At 38.3% G+C, this 21,581-nt stretch overlaps 1 protein-coding gene across 1 annotated transcript in view; it reads right to left on the bottom strand.

The window, feature by feature from the left end:
• LOC124555399 (dedicator of cytokinesis protein 7) overlaps positions 1-21,581 on the bottom strand; it is a 258,351-nt gene that overhangs the window by 134,268 nt on the left and 102,502 nt on the right. The window contains exons 15-16 of the mRNA XM_047129295.1: positions 16,275-16,375; positions 2,978-3,146 (exon numbers count right to left, since the gene is read on the bottom strand). Coding sequence (XP_046985251.1) covers positions 2,978-3,146; positions 16,275-16,375 — 270 coding nt within the window. The remainder of the gene's footprint in view (positions 1-2,977; positions 3,147-16,274; positions 16,376-21,581) is intronic.

Below are 21,581 nucleotides of genomic sequence, written 5' to 3'. Positions count from 1 at the left end.
AGGTGTCTAAAACTTTAGAGTTTAGCATTATGTTGAAGTAATTTTTAGTGAAGATAGACTACAAACTTGAGTTGGGCAATGATGGAGAAAAGAAAAAATCAAGCAACAATGTCTTTGGATGAACCATTTCAGCATTAGCATGCAGATTCAATGGAGGGAATCAGAGAAAGTGGAAACAAAATGGAAAGAAGATCTGCATTTAGGGTCTTATTGACAATAAGAAAGTTAACCCTAGAGCATGCGTGCCTATTTATGAAGTATGCTAACCACAACCAACATTGTCTTGTACCATTCCATTATCCCTTTACAACTGCGAGTCCATACGTATCCCTTCACTATTGCTTCAGCTAACACGGTGCTCAGTTCTGAAATCATACATCCAAGTAAGAAGCAGTAACATAAAATACACTGCGAGCAAAGTGAGGAAAAAATGTACAATCCGTGCAAGAAAATAAGCTAGATTAAAAGCTAGTGACACAATCCCACAATGAGGCAGTTGCCTATGGGACAGTTAGCAATCGAATATGCAGCTGGCTGTGATCTAATGCAACTGAGCTGTTTAACATTTTGAGTGTTTCATCACTGGGGGTAACACTCGTACGCTGCATCAGAGTGATAGAATGAAACTTTATTTTATTATTGTTTAATTAAGCAGGGATTTAGCTCATAAAATGTGAGTTTATTTTAATGTTGTTTAATTAAACTAAGAATAAATTGTGATTTTTCTCAAACATATTTACCTTGGTAACATACAGACAGCTATTCTTTATATGTGTACAAAGTATGCAATGAGCCAACTTGTGGGCTAAAGACAGAATGCAAACTTGGATAGGATAAAGATTAAGGAGGAAATTTTTTGCCCCTTCTCAAAGAAACCATCCCTGTTTTCACTTATATGTTTTAGAGAAACCAGAGGAAATGAGAGTCTAGGTCACTCAATGTGCCACATTTTCCAAGACCAAATCTCCATCAAGGATTAAATACCATAAGTGGCATTTTACCACATGCCTGACCTAAGAAATATCTTTGTCCATCCTAATGCCATTCCTGCTTCCACCCACTTACCACGGGAGTCTCACTCACATGAAAGACCCACGTGAAGGCATTTCCTGATTAGCCACGTAGAACATACCATTTATTTCCTGATAGTGTTACACTCTGTGCCACAAGAGGCAGGGCCACCTCCACAAGCAGCTATGCTATCAACTTCACACTAATCACTGCCTGGTTTTTTTATGTATGCACTACTAATCCACAGTTCACAAACACATGAATGGCCTCTGTCAAATTGGGAACAAGCACACTTTATCACTAAGTTGCAATACGAACTGCTCAGTAGAATGTCAAACTCAATGGTGGCTTCACAGTCTGTTCCAACTAGACACCTCCCTCCTCACATCTTTGCCTCCCCCCCCCCCCCTCCCAAAAAAAGTAGAAATAAAATTAAAATGATCTGAATTGAACACAGGGACTCTGTTTCGTCATAGAGATCCTGCACTGCCACAGTCATCTCAGTCTCTGGTAGTTACTGCCCTTCTCAATTCCCCACTTCTCTATTTTCTACTCTGACATGGTGTTGTTCACAATTTGAGTTATATTATCATAAAAACAGGGTTATCCATTCAACATATGCTTGTTTATGCATGAAGGGGACTTTCTTTAACGATTTTAATATATCTTCTGTAGGATGTATTTCTCCACTTCCAAGGAACTAGTTTGGTAGGTGATACTATAGTACATAAAATTATTCTGGAACACAAGTCTGACTGCCTCCAGGAAACCATACCTAATGTTGCAGAATAACATTAAACATGACAAAGAATAAATAGAGTCTCAGTGTAAAATGCCAGTTTTTAAGTTTTGGTTCTCACTCTTAAAGGGAATGTTGTGGAAGTAATCTAATGATTTGTAGGCCTCATGAAAGTCTACAAAAAGCAATTTAAGAATGTAAACAATAATTGTTAAAATCGATTTTTCCACAATTCAGTAAAATGATTCTTGTTGTTGTTGTTGTTGTTGTTGTCTTCAGTCCTGGGACTGGTTTGATGCAGCTCTCCATGCTACTCTATCCTGTGCAAGCTTCTTCGTCTCCCAGAACTTACTGCAACCTACATCCTTCTGACTCTGCTTAATGTATTCATCTCTATGATTTTTACCCTCCACGCTGCCCTCCAATGCTAAATTTGTGATCCCTTGATGCCTCAGAACATGTCCTACCAACCGGTCCCTTCTTCTTGTCAAGTTGTGCCACAAACTCCTGTTCTCCCCAATTCTATTCAATACCTCCTCATTAGTTATGTGATCTACCCATCTAATCTTCAGCATTCTTCTGTAGCACTACATTTTGAAAGCTTCCATTCTCTTCTTGTCCAAACTATTTATCGTCCATGTTTCACTTCCTTACATGGCTACACTCCATACAAATACTTTCAGAAATGACTTCCTGACACTTAAATCTATACTCGATGTTAACAAATTTTTCTTCATTCTTACCATGTTAAAAATACAAAGAATATTCCATTTTAAAGTTAGAGACCTATATTTTTCATGAGACTAAATCTCATTTCAAGCACTTTAAGAATACACAATAAAAATGTAAAAATAGAAATTGAATGGGCACAATTTTGAAACCAGTAAAGACACAATGTACATAATAAAATAGATATTCACTTTGAGGTGAAATGAAAAACATTAAACACAATTTCTGAGATATCATAACTTAAGAATGTTTTACTGTGTACTTTTGTACATTTTTTTCTATTTGTTTTGTTAACTTTTAAAAAATTTAACACTTTTACAATATTATTTTTCAGTTTCTCAGAAACATCCACAGACTTCAGCTGCAGTAAACCCTAAGACCAAAAAATCATAAGAATGAAATAAATATCTGGACTACATTTTGAAACTATTTGTTGGTTCTGCACAGGTTCATTCTACATCTTAAACACATACTTAAAAGAAAAAATGAAATACATACCGAGATATTTCTTACAAGCATTGCCATTGCTTCAAATGAAGTATGACCGACATTTAGAATCTGCCCAGCTACTGTTGGAGGTCTCACCATTAGCAATAAAAGTTTGTTGATTACAACTGGCAGGAATTTGACCAATGGTTCAGACTTTGAATGGGTAAGTTCCAATATGCTAAAACAAATTAAGCAGATTTTAGTGAAAACTGCACAATAAAATGTAAAACTACAAAACACATGTAGCCATAGAATGAAGGTAGTGCATAAAGTTTCCCAGGCTATTTAGTGGCTCTCTCAAATACATCACTTGCAGCTGTAAAATAACAGATTGCACAAGTGGTACACACTATCAATCACTGCAGCAACAATCTTTGTTGTTTAACACGTGAACTTTGCGAAAAATTGTGAAATTATTACAAAACTGGACTGAAAATCACGTCAGCTATCTAAGAAACTACACTTGTCACCAAGCCACCTTGTTCTGTTCCTGCAGCAGAACAAGCAAGTACAGCGTTCTTTTGTTAATTATTTTTATGATCTCCAAACAATAATGACTTATGTTCAATTACCTGTGTGGTTAATAATTTAATTCCTAAATTTCTTGCAACATTGAGCGTTCACTAGGTACAGTCTCACATTTTAATAACTGTGCAATGTAGAATTCTACTGGTTTTAGTGTGGATAGGGACTGTGATTGCTGTGTTTGGATGAAGGCCGTGTTGGTGACCCTCCGCTCACAGCTCCAGGTGTTACTGGCTTCAGTCACACAGCTTGAGGCTGTTGCCAAAGGGCATCACAGTGAGGGGGGATATGTAAGGATCTAAGGGATGTCCAGCACACCTTACATATCTTGTGACTGGACCACTAGGCCGTGTTGGTGACCCTCCGCTCACAGCTCCAGGTGTTACTGGCTTCAGTCACACAGCTTGAGGCTGTTGCCAAAGGGCATCACAGTGAGGGGGGATATGTAAGGATCTAAGGGATGTCCAGCACACCTTACATGTCTTGTGACTGGACCACTACTGTTGATAACCTGGTTACTGCCCAAACTGAGACTGATCCCTCACTCTTTGTTGACTGGGAGGCTGTCCCAAGGTGTATCAAACAGCAAAACACTTTCCAGGGGGCCAATTGAAAGGCTTCCCAAATTGTTCTGACAAACAGGTTGTAACATATGTAGTTGCTTGTCCTGTTTTAGAGGAACCCTCTCAGCCTGCAAAATCCGGGCAGTCACAGAGGGTGGGATTATTGGTAGCTGGGAGCTCCAGTGTTACACACATAATGGAACCCTTTTCAGTGGGTACTCTGTGAGCTTACTGGGGGCAGTCACCACATATGTGTAATTGGTCCTTCCAGATGCCATGAAAAGCACACTCTGGTTTCAATTGGCTAGCTCAAATGGTAAAGACTGACATTCTTGCTCATGGGTTAAAGGCAGGGCTCACCATCTGTAGCATCATCAACGGGACCAACTGCAGACCTCTGGCACAGAACCAAGTGGAGGGTCTAAATCAGAGGCTGAGATGGTTCTGCAACCATGTAGGCTCATGATTACTTGCCTTGCACCACACAGTGGTGGGGTATCGCGTCCCATTTAATCGGTTAGCAGCCCACTACACACGTCAGGCGGCTACAAGGGTGGCGAGGCTGTGTGGAATGGACTGAGTGTGTCTTGTGTTAGAATGTCTTGGGAAAAACAAAAAGGGTGTTCTTGTGAGTTAGTATGGGCAGAGGTCATTCTTGGCAACCGGAATAAAATAACAATTGGATCCTTTTACCAACCTCTAAACTCAGATGATACAATTGCTGAATGGTTCAAAGAAAACTTAAATTTAATTTCAAAAGTGTACCCGACTCATACAATTATAGTTGGTGGTGATTTTAGTTTACCCTTGATATGTTGGCGAAAACACACATTTAAACCCAGAGGTACAGACAAGACATCATCCAACATTGTGCTAAATGCATTCTTTGAAAATTATTTCGAGCATTTAGTTCATGAGCCCACACGAATAGTAAATGGTTGTGGAAACACACTTGATCTCTTAGCAACAAATAATCCTGAGCTAATAATGAACATCAAAACGGACACAGGGATTAATGAAGACAGGACTGTCATTGCGAGACTGACTATTGTAATCCCCAAATCTTCCAAAAATAAATGAAAAGTACACATGTTCAAAAAAGTTGATAAAAATTCACTTGATGCCTTCCTGAGAGCCAATCTCCACTCCTTCCAAATTAACAATTTATGTAGAGACCAGACATGGCTTGAATTCAAGGAGATAGTATTGACAGCAATTGAGAGATTTATACCAAATAAATTATCAAACGACAGAGCTGATCCCCTCAGTATACAAAACAGGTAAGAACATTGTTGCAGAAATAACAAAAAAAGCATTCCAAATTTAAAAGAACACAAAATTATCAAGATTGGCAATCTTTTACAGAAGCTCGAACTTTAGCAAGACATCAATGCCTGATGCTTATAATAGTTTCCACAATGAAACGTTACCTCAGAACATGGCAGAAAATCTGAAGAGATTCTGGTCGTATGTAATGTATATTAATGGCAAGACACAGTCAATGCCTTCTCTGCGTGATAGCAATGGAAGTACTATCGACGACAGCGCAGCAAAAGCAGATTTACTAAACAACAGCCTTCAGAAATTCCTTCACCAAAGAAGATGAAATAAATATTCCAGAATTTGAACCAAGAACAGCTGCCAACATGAGTAACTTATAAGTAGATATCCTCAGAGTAGTGAAGCAACTTAAATCACTTAATAAAACCAAGTCTTCTGTTCCAGACCATATACCAATAGGGTTCCTTCCAGGGTATGCGGATGTAATAGCTCCATACTTAACAATCGTATAAAACCACTCACTCAATGAGAGATCCATACCGAAAGACTGGAAAGTTGCACAGGTCACACCAATATTCAAGAAAGGTACTAGGAGTAATCCCCTAAATTACAGGCCCATATCATTAACGTTGATATGCATCAGGATTTTGGAATACACATGGTTGTTCTAAATGATGAACCCACTTTCAAAAGCTCGTATTTATTCAAGCACAAATCCAAAATGAACTAGTTTCATACCAATGAAAAGAGGAAGTTTCAAAGTTTTTTCCCCATGAGGTTTGATATCAATTTAATAAATTTAATAATTTGTAATCAATTAGTTTTAATTATTATTTAATAATGAGAAATGTGATAAATGTTCAATGTGGCCACTATTGGCAGTGCGGCAAACATCGATGCAATAGCCAAACTCGTCTCACACATGTGAAAGCATATCTGCTGTTACTGAGTGCACGGCAGTAGTTATCCGGTTCCGCAGATCATTCAGTGTGGTTGGTAGAGACAGGACAGAAACAGCTTCCTTCACACAACCCCATAAGAAATAGTCGCAGGGTGTTAGATCAGGAGATCTTGGTGGCCAAAAGTGTAGAGCCAGGTCCTCAAGTCCCCTGTGACCGATCCAGAGCTGAGGGAAGGAGTCATTCAAAAAGCCGTGTACATCATGGTGCCAATGGGGCAGAGCTCCATCTCAATGGAAAATGAAGTCCTGGGAATCTTCCATAACTTCCAACCTGTCCCGGTGCTTGATTCCTGTTGCAGTTCTTTCTGCAAAGAAAAATGGTCCATAAATCTTTGTACAGGATACGGCACAGAACACGTTGATCTTCGGTGAGTCTCTTTCATGTTGGAATGGTGAATATGGATTTTCCAAACCCCATATGCGAACACTGTGTCTGTTGACTTTTTCACTAAGGTGGAACATTGCTTCATCGCTAAAAATTACACGCTGTAGAAATGCATCATCCTTCATCTTTGCAAGAACTTAACCACAAAATACGAGAAGTTTCTCTTTGTTATTGGGGTTACGAGCCTGCACAAGTTATAATCCATATAGTTTGTATATCAAACACCATCTCAGAACTTTCCATACAGTCGATTGGGGTATTTCAAGTTCTCAACTGGCTCTATTGGTAGACTTATTGGGACTGCGCACAAAACTTTCTTGAATCCGCCGGACATCATCCTCCAACACACGTGGTCCGCTTGTGTTTTTTGCTTTGCACACACTCCCAGTCTGTTTAAACTGCTTAAACCTATGGCTACCACTTATGTGAGTTGGCAGTTGAATACCGAATTTGGTACAAAATGCCTGCTGCACTGCAATTTGCAACTCACTGTTCACGAACTCAAGAACACAGAAAACCTTGAGCGCCACAACCGCCATCTCACTCACAACTGACAGTGAAACAGAATGATGGCCCTATTACAGCGCGAACTCTACTGGCCGCTTCTGAAACCATCACCACCTGCCCGCCAAAATCTTTGAAACTTCCTATTTTCATTGGTATAAAGCTTGTTCATTTTGGATTTGTACTTGAATACAGGTGAATTTTTGAAAACGGGTCCATCATTTAGAATAACCCTGTATACTGTGTTCAAACATTATGAATTACCACAAGGAGAACGGTCTATTGACACATAGTCAACACAGATTTAGAAAACATCGTTCTTCTGAAACACAACTAGCTCTTTACTCACGTGAAGTGTTGAGTGGTATTGACAAGGGATTTAAAATTTCATCCATACTTCTAGATTTTCAAAAGGGTTTTTGATACTGTACCACACAAGTGGTTTGTAGTGAAATTGCGTGCTTATGGAATATAGTCTCAGTTATGTGACTGGATTCCTGGTTTCACGTCTGAGAGTTCACAGTTCATAGTAATTGATGGAAAGTCATAGAGTAAAACAGAAGTGATTTCTGGCACTCCCATAGGTAGTGTTATAGACCCTCTGCTGTTCCTTATCTATATAAATGTTTTAGAAGACAATCTGAACAGCCGTCTTAGGTTGTTTGCAGATGATGCTGGTGTTCATTGCCTAGTAAACTCATGAGAAGATCAAAACAAGTTGAAAAATGATTTAGAAAAAATATCTGAATGGTGTGAAAATTGGCAATTGACCCTAAATAATGAAAAGTGGGAGGTCACCCACACGAGTGCTAGGAGGATTCCATCAAACTTCACTTACACGATATATCAGTCAAATCTAAAGGCCGTAAATTCAATTAAATACCTAGGAACTACAATTACGAACAATTTAAATAGGAAATAACACATATAAAATGTTGTGCGCAAGGCAAATCAAAGACTGCATTTTATTGGCAGAACACATAAAATGTAACAGATCTACTAAAGAGACTGCCTACACTACTCTTGTCTGTCCTCTTTTGGAGTACTGCTGCACAGTCTGGGATCCTTACCAAATAGGATTAATGGATTACATTACGGAAGTTCAAGGAAGAGCAGCACATTTTGTATTATCGCAAAATTGGGGAGAGAGTATCACAGACATGATACATGATTTTGGATGGACACAATTAAAACAAAGGCGTTTCTCATTGTGGTGGAATCTTCTCATGAAATTTCAATCACCAACTTTCTCTTCCGAAAGCGAAAATATTTTGTTGAAGTCTGCCTACATAGGGAGAAATGATGATCACAATAAAATAATGGAAATCAGAGCTCACACAGAGAGATATCAGTGTTCATTTTTTCTGCACACTATTCAAGAGTGGAATAATAGAGAATTATTGTGAAGGTGGTTCAATTAATCCTCTGCCAGGCACTTAAATGTGATTTGTAGAGTATCCAGGTAGATGTAGATGCAGATCTCAAAGGATGCAGGTCAAACACAGGACAATGTTGATCTAGGAACCATAGGTATTATAGTAGTAAATTTTGATAGCAGAGTTTAAAAAAAACCAGAGCTCAGGCACTAATAGAAAGCATTGAAGCACCAGTTATTATATGTACTGAAAGCTGACTAAATCTGGAGATAAGTTCAGCCAAAATTTTTACAAAGGACCTAACAGTGTTCAGAAAGGATGCATTAAATACAGTTGGCAGTGGCATGTATGTTGCTGTTAGAAGTAGTCTATTGTGTAGTGAAATTGAAGTAGATTGTTCCTCTGAGTTTAGAGGTTGTACCTGACAACCGTAATAAATGATACACGATTCCTTTCATTGACTTCCCAACTCAGGTGATACAGTTGCTAAGAAGTTCAGTGGATACTTGTCCCATTTCAAAATTTCAAATAAGTACCCCACTCATACAATTATAGATGGTGGTGACTCCAGTCTACCCTCAATGTGCTGGTGAAAATGTGTGTTCAAAGTCAGTGTTAGGCATAGATCATCATCTGAAATTGTACTAAATGCTTTCTCTGAAAATTATTTTGAATAATCAGTTCAGGAGACCATCCAAAGTGTAAAAGGCAACAAATAATCCCGAGCAAATAGGGAGCATTTGAAGGATACAGGTATCAGTAACCACAAGGTCATCGTAGCAAGACTGAAAACTGAGACACTGAAACCCATGAAAAATATATGCAAAATATATCTATTTAAAAAAGCAGATAAAAATTTGCTTGATGCCTTTCTAAGAGACAGCCTCCATTCCTTCCCAACTAACTATGAATATGTAGAGCAGATCTGGCTTAAATTCAATGAAGGGTATCAAGAGCAATGGAGAGATTTATACCAAATAAATTAATAAGATATGGAACTGACCACCCATGGTACACAACAGGTTAGAACACTGTTACCGAAGCAACAAAAAAGGCATGCCAATTTTAAAAGAATGCAAAATCCCAATATTGGCTATGTTTTACAGAAGTTTGAATTTTTTTTACAAACTTCAATGTGAGACATTTTAATAGTTTCCACAATAAAACTCTTTCCTGAAATCTTGTAGATAATACAAAAAGATTCTGATTGTACGTGAAGTATATCAGTAGCAAAAAACAGTGTGGTGGTGATGATAATGTTATCGATGACTATGGCACTAAAGCAGAGTTACTAAATACTGTTTTCCAAAATTCCTTCCCTCAGGAAGATAAAGTAAATATTCTAGAATTCAAAATTAAGAACTGCTGCCAACGTGAGTAACTTAGAAGTAGATATCCTTGGTACAACAAAGCAGTTTAAATCAGTTAATAAAGGCAAGTCCTCTGGCCCAGATTATATACTAATTAGATTCCTTTCAGAGTATGCCGATATAATAGTTTCATACTTAACAATCATATACAACTGCTCACTCAATGAAAGATCCATGCCTAAGGACTGGAAAGTTACAAATGTCGCACCAATACTCAAGAAAGGAAGTAGGAGTAATCTGATGAATAAAAGTGAAGTCACATGGCATGAATGGATGGGAGACCCTGATCGGCAGGTTCAGCTGCCTAATTGGAAAGGTTTTCCCTATCCTTCATGCCTGCAGGTACCTTTCCTTTGCCAAGTATGAGAGCTGTGTGCGTAAGTGTATCTGGTAAGCATAAGTGACTGCAGTGGGAGTATGTGTGGTCTATCATCATGTTTGTGTTGGAGAAGAACAGAGAAGGGAGAGGGTGAAACCTGGTGTCAGCACATAGCTTACTCCTCTCAAACAGAACCAAGGAGGCAGCTGAGCTTACATCTCCATCTGAAGGATAGATGATTACCAACAGTGTCACATGCCCTCACTTTATGGGACACTGTGGGGAGGTTTGGAGTTGAATCCAGGACATCTGGCACAGGAACTGGTCATCAGAGACTCCACACCACTACCCCTGCTGTTTCCTCTACTACAAAGGAAAGGGCAAAATGTCAACAGCACACAGCTTACCTGGACAGTCACCCATCCAAGTATTGGCAATGCCTGACAGTGCTTGTCTTTGGTGATCTGATGGGAACCAGTGTGTCCACCTCAGCATGGCCGTTGATGTCCAATGAATTAGAAACCCATATCATTGACATCAATTTGCAGTAGGATTTTGGAACATATAATGTGTTTGAACATTATGAATTATCTCAAGGAAAACAATCTGTTGACATACAGTCAGCATGAATTTAGAAAGTATCATCTAGTGCAACACAACTAGCTCTTTATTATCACAAAGTAAGGTGTGCTATCGAATGGGATCTCAAACTGATTCCATATTTCTAGATTTCCAAAGGACTTCTGATACTATTTTTCACATGTGTCTTTAAGCAAATTTTGTGCCTAGTCATGCAATGGGACTCATAATTTCCTGTCAGAAAGGTCAAAGTTTGTAGTAATTGGCAGAATGTCATGAACTGAAACAAACATGACATCTGGCACTCCCCAAGGAAGTGTTTTAAGTCTTCTGCTGTTCCTAATCTATAAAAACCATTTAGAAGACAATCAGAGCAGCCCTCTTAGATTGTTTGGAGATGATGCTGTCATTTATTGTTTAATAAAATCATCAGATGATCAAAACCAATAGCAAAATGGTTTAGATGAGATATCTGTAGGATGTGAAAAGTGGCAATTGACCATAAATAATGAAAAGTCTGAGTTAATCCACAAGTCCTAAATGAATCCATTCAATTTCAGTTACAGATAAATTACACTATTCTCAAGGCTGTCCATTCAACTAAATACCTAGAAATTACAATTACGAACAATTTAAATTGGAATGATTACATAGATAATGTTGTGAAGGAATGTGAACCAAAGACTGTGCTTTATTGGCAGAAGATGCAATAGGTCTACTACAGAAAATGCCTACACCATGTTTGTCCATCCTCTGCTGAGTACTGCTAGGGCATCAAAAAATTTAAAAGAAGGCCAACTCATTTTGTATTATCACAAAATAGAGGAGAGAGTGTCATGGATGAGATGGGGTGCCAATCATTAAAACAAAGCTGTTTTTCATTATGGTAAGACATTTTCATGAAATTTCAATCTCCAATGTTCTCCTCTGAATGGAAAAATATTTTGTTGACACCACCCACGTAGAAACAATCACTGTAATAAAAAAAAAGAAATCAGAGCTCGCTCGGAAAGATTTAAGTGTTCATCTTTCTGCATGCTGTTAGAGCCTGAAAGAGTAGAGAATGTATGTGAAAGAGCTCTGATAAACCCTCTGCAGGCATTTAAGCATAAACAGCAGAGTAGTCATGTAGATGAAGATGCAGAAGCACAGACAAAACAGCAAAAATGTGGGACACTGTACTAACATTTGAAAGTTACAGAGAAAAATTAATTTTAGGTTGAAACTTTGAGTTGGGCTGTGACATGTAAAGGCAAAATAGAACGGGTGGTGAACTGCCCATAAAAAGTAATGATCTGAGTGTCATTGCAGTCTGAAGCATGGTTTTAGCTTGTTACAAATGTTGAGAAACATATTATCTGTCATGCGGCTATGAGTAGCACGACAGTTAAAATGATTATGAATAAGGCTTTTAAAGGTGATATGAAACTAAAAGCATATAAAAGATAAAAGGTATGAGATGAGACAAAACAAAAAAAAAAAACCAACAGAATGAAAAACCTCCCACAAGCCCCAAGAACCAGCGTACTAAGCACCCCCCCACCCCCTCCCAAAATCACCAAATATCATCCTGGATTGGAGCAGGACTTCAACTAGATATTATTGTGCCAGCTAATAAGGAACCTAATACTCAACTTCCTTCACAACCTTCCTAAACTGATATTTCACTGCCCACTCAACCTATACAATATCCTAGTCCATCTCTATGTCACTCTTACTCCCATCCCCTTACCACATAGGTTTTATCCCTGTGGAAGACCCAGGTGCAAGATCTGCCCAATTCTCCCACTCAGCAAATCCTACTCCAGTATCGTCACAGGCTTTTCCTACCCCATCAGAGGCAGGGCCACCTGTAAAAGTCATACACCAACTTTGCAATCGTTTCTACATAGTATTTTATGTGGGCATGAATATGAACCAACTGTTGACTCAAATGAATGGCCACTGACAAATAATGTACAAGAGCAGGGTAGGCCACCCATTGGCACAACATGCTCTATTTCCATGGGTGCTCCACACCTTAATCTACACTATCCAACCCCCCATCCTCTACCCTACAATCTCCCTTTCCTCTGTTCTGTCACATCATCCCAATCCACTCCAACATGTCACCATCATCATGTGCTACATGAAATCACCGGTTCAGGCATTTGTGTTTTACATTCCTATCCTGTGTACCTGCTGCCTCTTGCCTCTTGAACTGTTGACAGGTACATGAAGAGGAATGAAAACTTTGCTAGTTTTCAGATAAATCCTTTTTTGGGCTAGAGTGTGTGTGTGTGTGTGTGTGTGTGTGTGTGTGTGTGTGTAGTACACACACACACACACACACACACACACACACACACACACACACACACACACTCTCTAGCCCAAAAAAGGATTTATCTGAAAACTAGCAAAGTTTTCATTCCTCTTCATGCACCTGTCAACAGTTCAACTATTCCACTATTCAATGAACTGTTTCACTCCTTTCACTTCTAAGCTACAGTGAAACCCCGCTTTTACACTTTTCAAGGGACTTAAAAAAAAAATGGAGTAAAATGTGGGAAATAACGTTTTAAGCTGTAAAAGTTATGAATAGGATACCCCCTTGCATTTTTGACCTTATGTATGATATATGTAGATAACAGGCATCAAACAACTTGTCAGGGGCTTTTTTATTGTCTCATAAAGGTTTAATACCTAATAAAAACCACTAATGTAACTGGAACTGATAATTGTCTGGGAAGTAGGAATGTTCGACCCAGTTTCATACATCATAATCTACGTTTTCGAAAGCTTGTAGTTGCCATTCATTATTTAAATAATGAAATACTGCACTAGTTATGTATTTTTTTCATGCGTAACACGACGCATTTTGAGAATTTTTTTCTCATTGTCAAGTGCAACTATGTACATAAGTATAATGTGTGGTGTTTGAATATGTGTTATTCTGCATCTCTTGCATTGTAGTCATGTTATTTGAGTTTATCAGGTTCTGTGCCTCCTCAGTTATGTGGAAAACCACACACACACAAATTATCACTCACATTGTTCGTTTATGTAACATCACAAAAAATACATATGTAAATACTGCACTTGACAACAAGAATAAATTCTCGAAACATGTTTTGCTCAGAATGAGAAAAGTACATAACCAGCACTGTGTTTAGACTAAAAAAATTTGAGCAACGCAAAGTGAATGACGATATCAACTAGTGCTCCAAGTGGCCAAATGCCAAAACATGCTAAATATGGTTTGACAAAGGTTTCACGATGATCACAACAATCATGAAACTGCATTTGCACTGTACAGACAGTTTGAAAATGGTTGTGAGTGGTCATGATATCTTTGTTCGAACAAACCTAGTTATTCTTTATCAGCCACTCTGCCAAGTATAGATTGGCAATGGCGGGAGATACAGCATGAATTGTTCCAACTTTTACACATTTACTGGTTCAAATCCACTGAGTAGAGTGCCATGGTGTCAAGAAACTTAACCACATAATATTTGTAAACACTACTGGATGGCCAGCGTCATTTTTTTCTCCACATACATTTTTTCATAATGTGTAAATCATGGGAAAATTATAAATATGTTGATGCAAAATCAGATGCAATTTAACATTGTGGACATAGGAAATTTGATGCAAATGATAAAAAAAATGTCGTAAATGGTGGGAAAACATTAAATCCAGGAATGTAAGAGTGGGGTTATACAGAATATAAATACGTCAGAAGCTTCCATTATATATTTCAGGGGAAAAAATATCACTATTAAGGCAATTTTGAAGCTAGACCTACAAAAATTGGTATTTGGTTTCTCGGTCAGAAATAAAGAAATACATGTTTCAGTATTTTCGGAAACTCAACCACTAAGGGGGTAAAATAGCAGACGAAAGTTGTTTGAAAATAAATAATTACTTAAGATCTACTAAAGTATTTTTAAGGCTACACCTATGACAAGTAGAATTTGGCTTCTCGGTTAGAAACAAAAAAAATTACGTTTCAGTGTTTCTGGAAACTGAAGCCCTAAGGGAGTGCAACAGGATTTGAAAATTTTTAAGCAAATTTTTGTTATATTAAAAATGTTTTAAAGCTAAATTTATGAAAATTGGTATTTCACTTCCTGGTTCAATATAAAGAAATATTTTTTAGGGGATGAAAGTTGCTATGGAAATATCTCCACAAGAACACAAAAAGAATGATTAACCAAAACTATGGTGTCCAGCTACCAGAATCACTGTTTGGTCAGAAGTAAATTTGGAGAAGACCATGTTTATATGGCCTTAATTAATGTGAAAAGCTTAGAAGTTGTTGCAATTTGTGAACAACATAAAAATTCGATTAAATAAAAACAAAAAAATTCTGCAGGCCATACAGCCTATACAAGTGAATCAGCAGACACTAAGCTAGTTTAATAATAATAATAGAGCAATAAGTGCAAATCAATTGTTTCACAAGCCATATACCTTTTTTTAATTAGTACATATATGTGATATGAATGGAACAGGAAGAAACCCTAATAACTGGTACAATGTGATACACCCTCTGCCATGCACCTCACGGTGGTTTGCAGAGTATAGATATAGATATAGATGTAGATGTATGTAGATGCCAGCAAACCTCATACACAGCAAGATTTGACAGAGGGTGCTTAATTCGACAAAGGTTGATCGTGCAATCAAGAGCTATGCACATACCAATCTTGGTATAAACACAGTGAACTGAATTAGCAATCTTCAGCTGTAAATGTCACTTGAAGATGGCTGCTTGGTTGTCAGCCACTACACTGAGGTAAAACGTCAATATCGTCTGGCTTCAATCCCAAAATCTCTTGGCACATCTAACTTATCTTTCAAGTTTCCCCGCAAGTTATGACAAGTGATCTTACTTTCTTTTCCACACAGTCTATGTCAATATGTAGCATCAACTCTCTGCACAGTATCTTGGTTTTTATTCTTATTCTTGTACTATTTGCTTCATATATTCCACAAACAGTCTTCAGTCTGCTATAACGATAACAATTTGACAGTCTGCTGCCTTGTCCACTCCATAACCCCCATCTCTTTCTTTCTGGAAAAACTTAATACAGCAAGTGAAAACATAACACCTAACAGCTCTACACAGCAGATGGCACAACACAGTACATAAATGTATACTACTGCCGTGCAGCGGTGACATGTGGTAGCTGCTGGCTTGAAACATTGTTTCTTTTGATCTGTACTGCCACTGCTATGGATAACTGTTCCCGTATTTTGAAACATGTTTTCAAGCAGTAGCTGTAAACATGTTTTGAAAACATCTTTCAAGTTCAGTGTGTACATGGCTGCAGAAGTGATGTGTTTCCACCACACAGTCACTCTTTCAACAAATATTTGCATTTTGAAGTATAGTTACTGAATAAAAACAAAACAGATTAAGACAAACAATTAAATAACTCTCCTTTCTAGCAATTACCTTGATTTTAGTTCACTCTCTAAATTTTCACCATATCGCACAGGAATATTTCTTTCTTCTATAGCACTACACAGATTCAAGAACCTGTCTAGGTATTTATCCTGTAACAAAACCAATACACTCCTTAAATAAAAACTGTTAACTTCATGAAATTCATTGTCATCTTACATTTTAAAGAAGGCAATATTCAGATATACATAATCAGTAATGTAGTCACTAACAGTAGAATGTCAGGCATTATCCTCCTAAAATAGTACTAATATCATTTCGGTGTTTTCACTAAAACATTCTCTGTGTGTATTATTATTCTATATTATACAAAAGAAACATTTTAGTTCTTATACACTTTCTTCTAACGAGTTCTGCACTACATTCAGAAATAAACATACTGATAATGTACTTAAAATGTTGCAGTAACTCAAGGAAATTGTTATAACCGCTCGTTGCACAGGTATGCATTTCTTCCACCACAGAGAAATAATTTCTACTTCTTTCAAAAACAGAGCTATTCACATGCCAAATACTTAGTGCAGGTTTCTGACATATAGTTACATATTTTTGAACAAATAATTACACAGTGGAAAAAAACATCAATGATTTAGGTGATGAATTTGTATAATGCAATGTAATAGCTTAATGAAGAGTGATTATCGTTTATTTTCATAAAATACAGGTAACTTTGTTACATAAATGAAAATTGACTAGCTGCAGTTCATTAATAAATAATTTCTTATGTTTTGTTGGGAAAATAATGTAGGTAGTTGAACAAAAAGCACGATAGTATATTAAAGAAACAAATTTTCAATACTTCAATGATTAATACTTTTGAAATTGAAGAAATTATGAATGAACTACAAAATAAAAGCTCACTTGGTTGTTGGTTGGTTAGTTGGTGGGGCTAAGGGACTAAGCGGCGAAGTCGCCAATCTCTTGTTCACAGGTAGCCCATCTGGAATTATCAGCTAGAAATGTGATCGAACTGTGATAGTATGTAAGACTGATAAAATCAAGAAACTAAAAGCAATATTCATGCCAGAAATATGAAACAATTGCAGGAAAGATAAATGTGGGTTGGGTTGATCTGCAGACCAGAAAGCAGACAAGCGTTCCCTAGGACTCAAATGTGGCTAGAGGCACCTACACCACGCCCGATCCCTTCTGCAAGCCGATGTTGCAGTTAGAGAGTAACAGAATAAGTAATTCCCTCTACCTGGCTGGAGAGGAGACCCATGATTGTAAAAGTGAAAGGGCTAGATACATAACAAACACCAGTAGTGCCAACAACAGTAAAATAGGGTGAGGGAAGAAATCAAGTCATTAAGTGGGTAGATGCAACCTAATGTTCCCCAGGGCTTAGCATGCTGTGGGAGGGGTCTCTCCCATAACTGTTCCACCATCAGTCCAATACAGTCATCAATGGGAATAGAATCTTCTCTCTCTGAGAAAGCGCAAGGACTTGTTTAACTGTTCTTTCAACACTGACTAGTATCACAGATAACAAAACATTAAGGTCTTGCCTTCACTGAAATGTTATATGTGGGGCAGTCCTAAAAAAATTGAAAGAGAGTGCAGTAGAAAAAAAGGGGCTTACCACATTTACGAGCAATTAAAAGCACAGTAAAAAGAAGTATGACCAGGGCAACTGACAAAGGAGGCAAGGTTGAGGGCAACCCAGACCTAATGTGCAATGTGAGGCATCCCAACCATGTCAGCCCAGCCTTGAATGCTGTTTAAAACATCAGAGCTGAGAATAATATCACTTCCTTGGAGGACACAAAAAACCAGTCTAACTGCCCAAATGTCATCCACCAACATTACAGGCAAAAATCAGGAGTACTATGCTTGGCGTGGAGTGTCAGGAGGAGTGCGCATTCCCCCAGGATGAGAGAGACTGCCTGTTAAAGGCCCTCTACACGCAACATTTATTGTGCAATAATACTGTGTCAATACACTGTACAAAAGTGCAAGGCCAAGAATGGCACAATATTACTGCCCAGTATTTATGTCCGAGACATGTCAGTTAGAACTGTCTTCATAGCGAATACATTGGCACTTGAAGACGGGGAACTCTTAGGTATTGCGATTTAATTGCTTGCTTTGAAAAACGAATGCAGAAATTATGTAGAATGGACGGAATAAGTCATAAAAGCTTCCAGTAAACATTTCAATAGACTGGGGTATCACTCACTGCAGCACAGATTCGTAAACTACAACAACTAACTACAGATTAAACAAATGAAATGCATAATTTATTGTGTATATGTGCTGTTTTCTATGTACAGAATTTCTCTACTGCAACAACTGTTGCAAATTAAATGCAACAATTATTTACTAAGCACTGACTGAAGGCTTACATAATCTTAGTCCTTGATGTGACAATCTTGGGGAGGGGGGAATGTATGTTCAAACAAAATGTATGCTCACTGCACTACAGACCTGATCTTATTTGCCAATTATGAAAACTGCTACAAATAAAATAAACTCGGCGAAAGAAACACTTCATGCTCCCAGCAACTAATGTTGGTCATGACTGGCATGGACTGCAAAAGTACATACCGTTCTATCGTTGGTTTTAGAGCCGTCAGAGTAAATGATGGTAGACCACTGATACTCATGAACAACTGAAAGCTGAAAGGAAGAGATGCCAAAAGGTCATGGTGATGACTAACTTTAGGTCCTCGGAATAGATTACTGACATCCGTCTGAACCTATGTACAGAGCCCTCCAGATGCTCTCTCGGGGCTGGTACTCTTCTAACAGACATAGAAACCTCAAAGAGTTGGAGAATGGTCATCAGTGTAATGCATTTCTTAGAGAGCCACACAGATCACAGAATAAGACATTAGTTGTTGCATTTATGGCATATGACAGGATACCCAATGCAGTCGCACTGAATTATCAAGAATCACGTTATGGATATCCTTTTCTATGCAACTAATTTAGAGGATCAGGTTATCTGTTGTGTGGTTGGAACTGAAGAGGAGTGGGTAGTCCTTGGACTCGCAGAGAATGGCACCTTCAGTCACTGACTGGTGATGGGTAGGTGGTCTGTAGATTTCCAGGCAGAGGGTTTCCTAAAAGGAGCACTGTCACATATAGATGCCAGAGGAGGATACTGCTGCTCTGGACAGGTGTAGGGAATTGAAGTCCCCGAAGAGGGTGCTGCAGGAACCACAACAGAGCAAGGCCTATCTCCCATAAGGATTAATTTACTTGAGTGACTACCAGTGATCGACACTGAGGAAATGGAGGGAGTAATTAATCTAGGTACTGCAAATGATCTGGCCACAGTAGTGACAAAATTCAAATACCATTGGCACAGGATATAAACAATTGCACTTTTTCCTGGCTTCATTCTATGAGAGATGATCAGAGCTTAAAAGTTCCTGGATGTTACATTCCTCAACTAAAGTAGAACACTTTGGAGAATGGTGAGGTGTTCATCTCTGCAACTGATACAGAATGGTGGTTGCTCACATGGCGGGTTTTCATGAAGCAGCCTACCACAGTCTATACAGACTAGGTTGTTCATAAAACAGGAAGATGTGTCCAAAGCATTGGCATTTCAAGCACCCTATCAGGGGTGGGAAATATAGTTGCACATGTTGATGATGATGATGATGATGATGATGATGACTACGATGGTGGTGGTGGTGGTGGTGGTGGTGGTGGTGGTAATAATAATAATAAGTGTTCAGAACATTTGTTTTCTGATATAGCGAGTTGTGGGGAAAAGATTTTATGGAGAATGCACCAGCTAAGAATACTGGGAAACGAAGAAGATCTGGCTGGAAATGAGGATGTACATGGGTAATGAGTGCATACAGGGACAATGGTAGTCACCAGTCTTCTGAAGCTAGATATGTTATTCAGTTCTTCAATATAAGAATTGGGTTCCTGCCACTTAAAAGGGCCTCGAGAAAGTGGCTGCACAATTGAGTGGGACAGAAAGGATTTTGCTCTGACAGGAATGGGTGTTTCTGCCATGTTGTGCAGACAAGAGCGCTAAGGTTGAGCAGAAATATGAGGGACAGTGTATACGGACAAGACATAGGAGAAGACACAGGCTATGGAAATCTCTGCACCTGTCTACACACAGCCAGGATAGCTGTGCATATGATGGTGAAGTATGATCAAAGAGTCATACGTCACAGATATATTGAATACAGGCATTCATAAGCAGTGCCAGGCACCATAAGCTTTCCTGAGAAAGACCCTGCAGGATAACATTGTTGTAATCAATGATTGGAAGTATAAGTGTTTATACAAGTTTCTTATTCAGATCAAGAGTGCAGAGCTTCTTATATTTTTGTAGGGCATGGAATGATGCTGAAGTCTTCTTGCAACCTGCAGTTACGTACTCAGTCCAATTTAGATATTAATCTATTATTACTCTTGGACTCTTTGCTGAGGGAGAGAACCTAATATATGTCCCATTTAGAGTTAAAGATAATTGGGATACCTGATTTTCAAGCTAATGGACTTAGAATTACCAGCCGGTCTTGATTTGGTTTTGGATGGTTGAGCTTTAACCTTATGTTCTGTACCCATTTTGATAGTGCACACAGGCCAGTACTGAGATTTTTGATGGCTATCTTCAGATTTATTGGTGTTGCACTTGGATAAAACTGCAGGTCATAGCATACATATGGTATTTGCAGTAGGACGAAACTGATGACACATCACTGACATATAATGAAAAGAGGATAGGAACCAATACCAAACCCTAGGGGACACCTGACACTACATGCCACCATTGTTACTTCTTGGTGTCAGATATAACGCATTGCTGATGAGATGTGAGGTATATGCAAAATCACTATTGCAAGTAACACACTTTAGATAGAAATTTTCATGGCTACAGTCATTTACTCCCATGTAGTAATCAAAGAGTCTCTATTTCATTTGCGGTTCAGATGTGGTTATAGGTAATGTGAAGCACCGGTTCAGTTCTTCAGCTGTGTCCCAGCTTGAGGGATCTCATTTGATGTAGATGATATTATTTAATTTAATACTCATGAGATTCCCTCAAATAATAAGTCAGGTCTTATACTAAATATTTAAAATATCCATAATGCAGAGTAATTTTACGGACTTCAAAGTGTGGCAAGCAATTGATGGAATCATATTTAACCAATAAAATGCACAAAGTTGAGTTAAAAGAAAGTGAGGTATATGGTTATTGTTGTGACTTGGTAAGACAGCCAAGTCACAATGAGAGGAAGCCGAAAGGCACGCGTTAAGCTCACGCAGATTGGCGTGAGGTCTGGAACAGTTAAAGGAATTAATAGTAACAAATAAAGTACG

The sequence above is a fragment of the Schistocerca americana genome, chromosome X (genome assembly GCF_021461395.2).
Source record: "Schistocerca americana isolate TAMUIC-IGC-003095 chromosome X, iqSchAmer2.1, whole genome shotgun sequence".
NCBI lineage: Eukaryota > Metazoa > Arthropoda > Insecta > Orthoptera > Acrididae > Schistocerca > Schistocerca americana.
The sequence above is the reverse complement of the archived record's forward strand: the minus strand, read 5'-3'. Positions and strand labels throughout refer to the sequence as shown.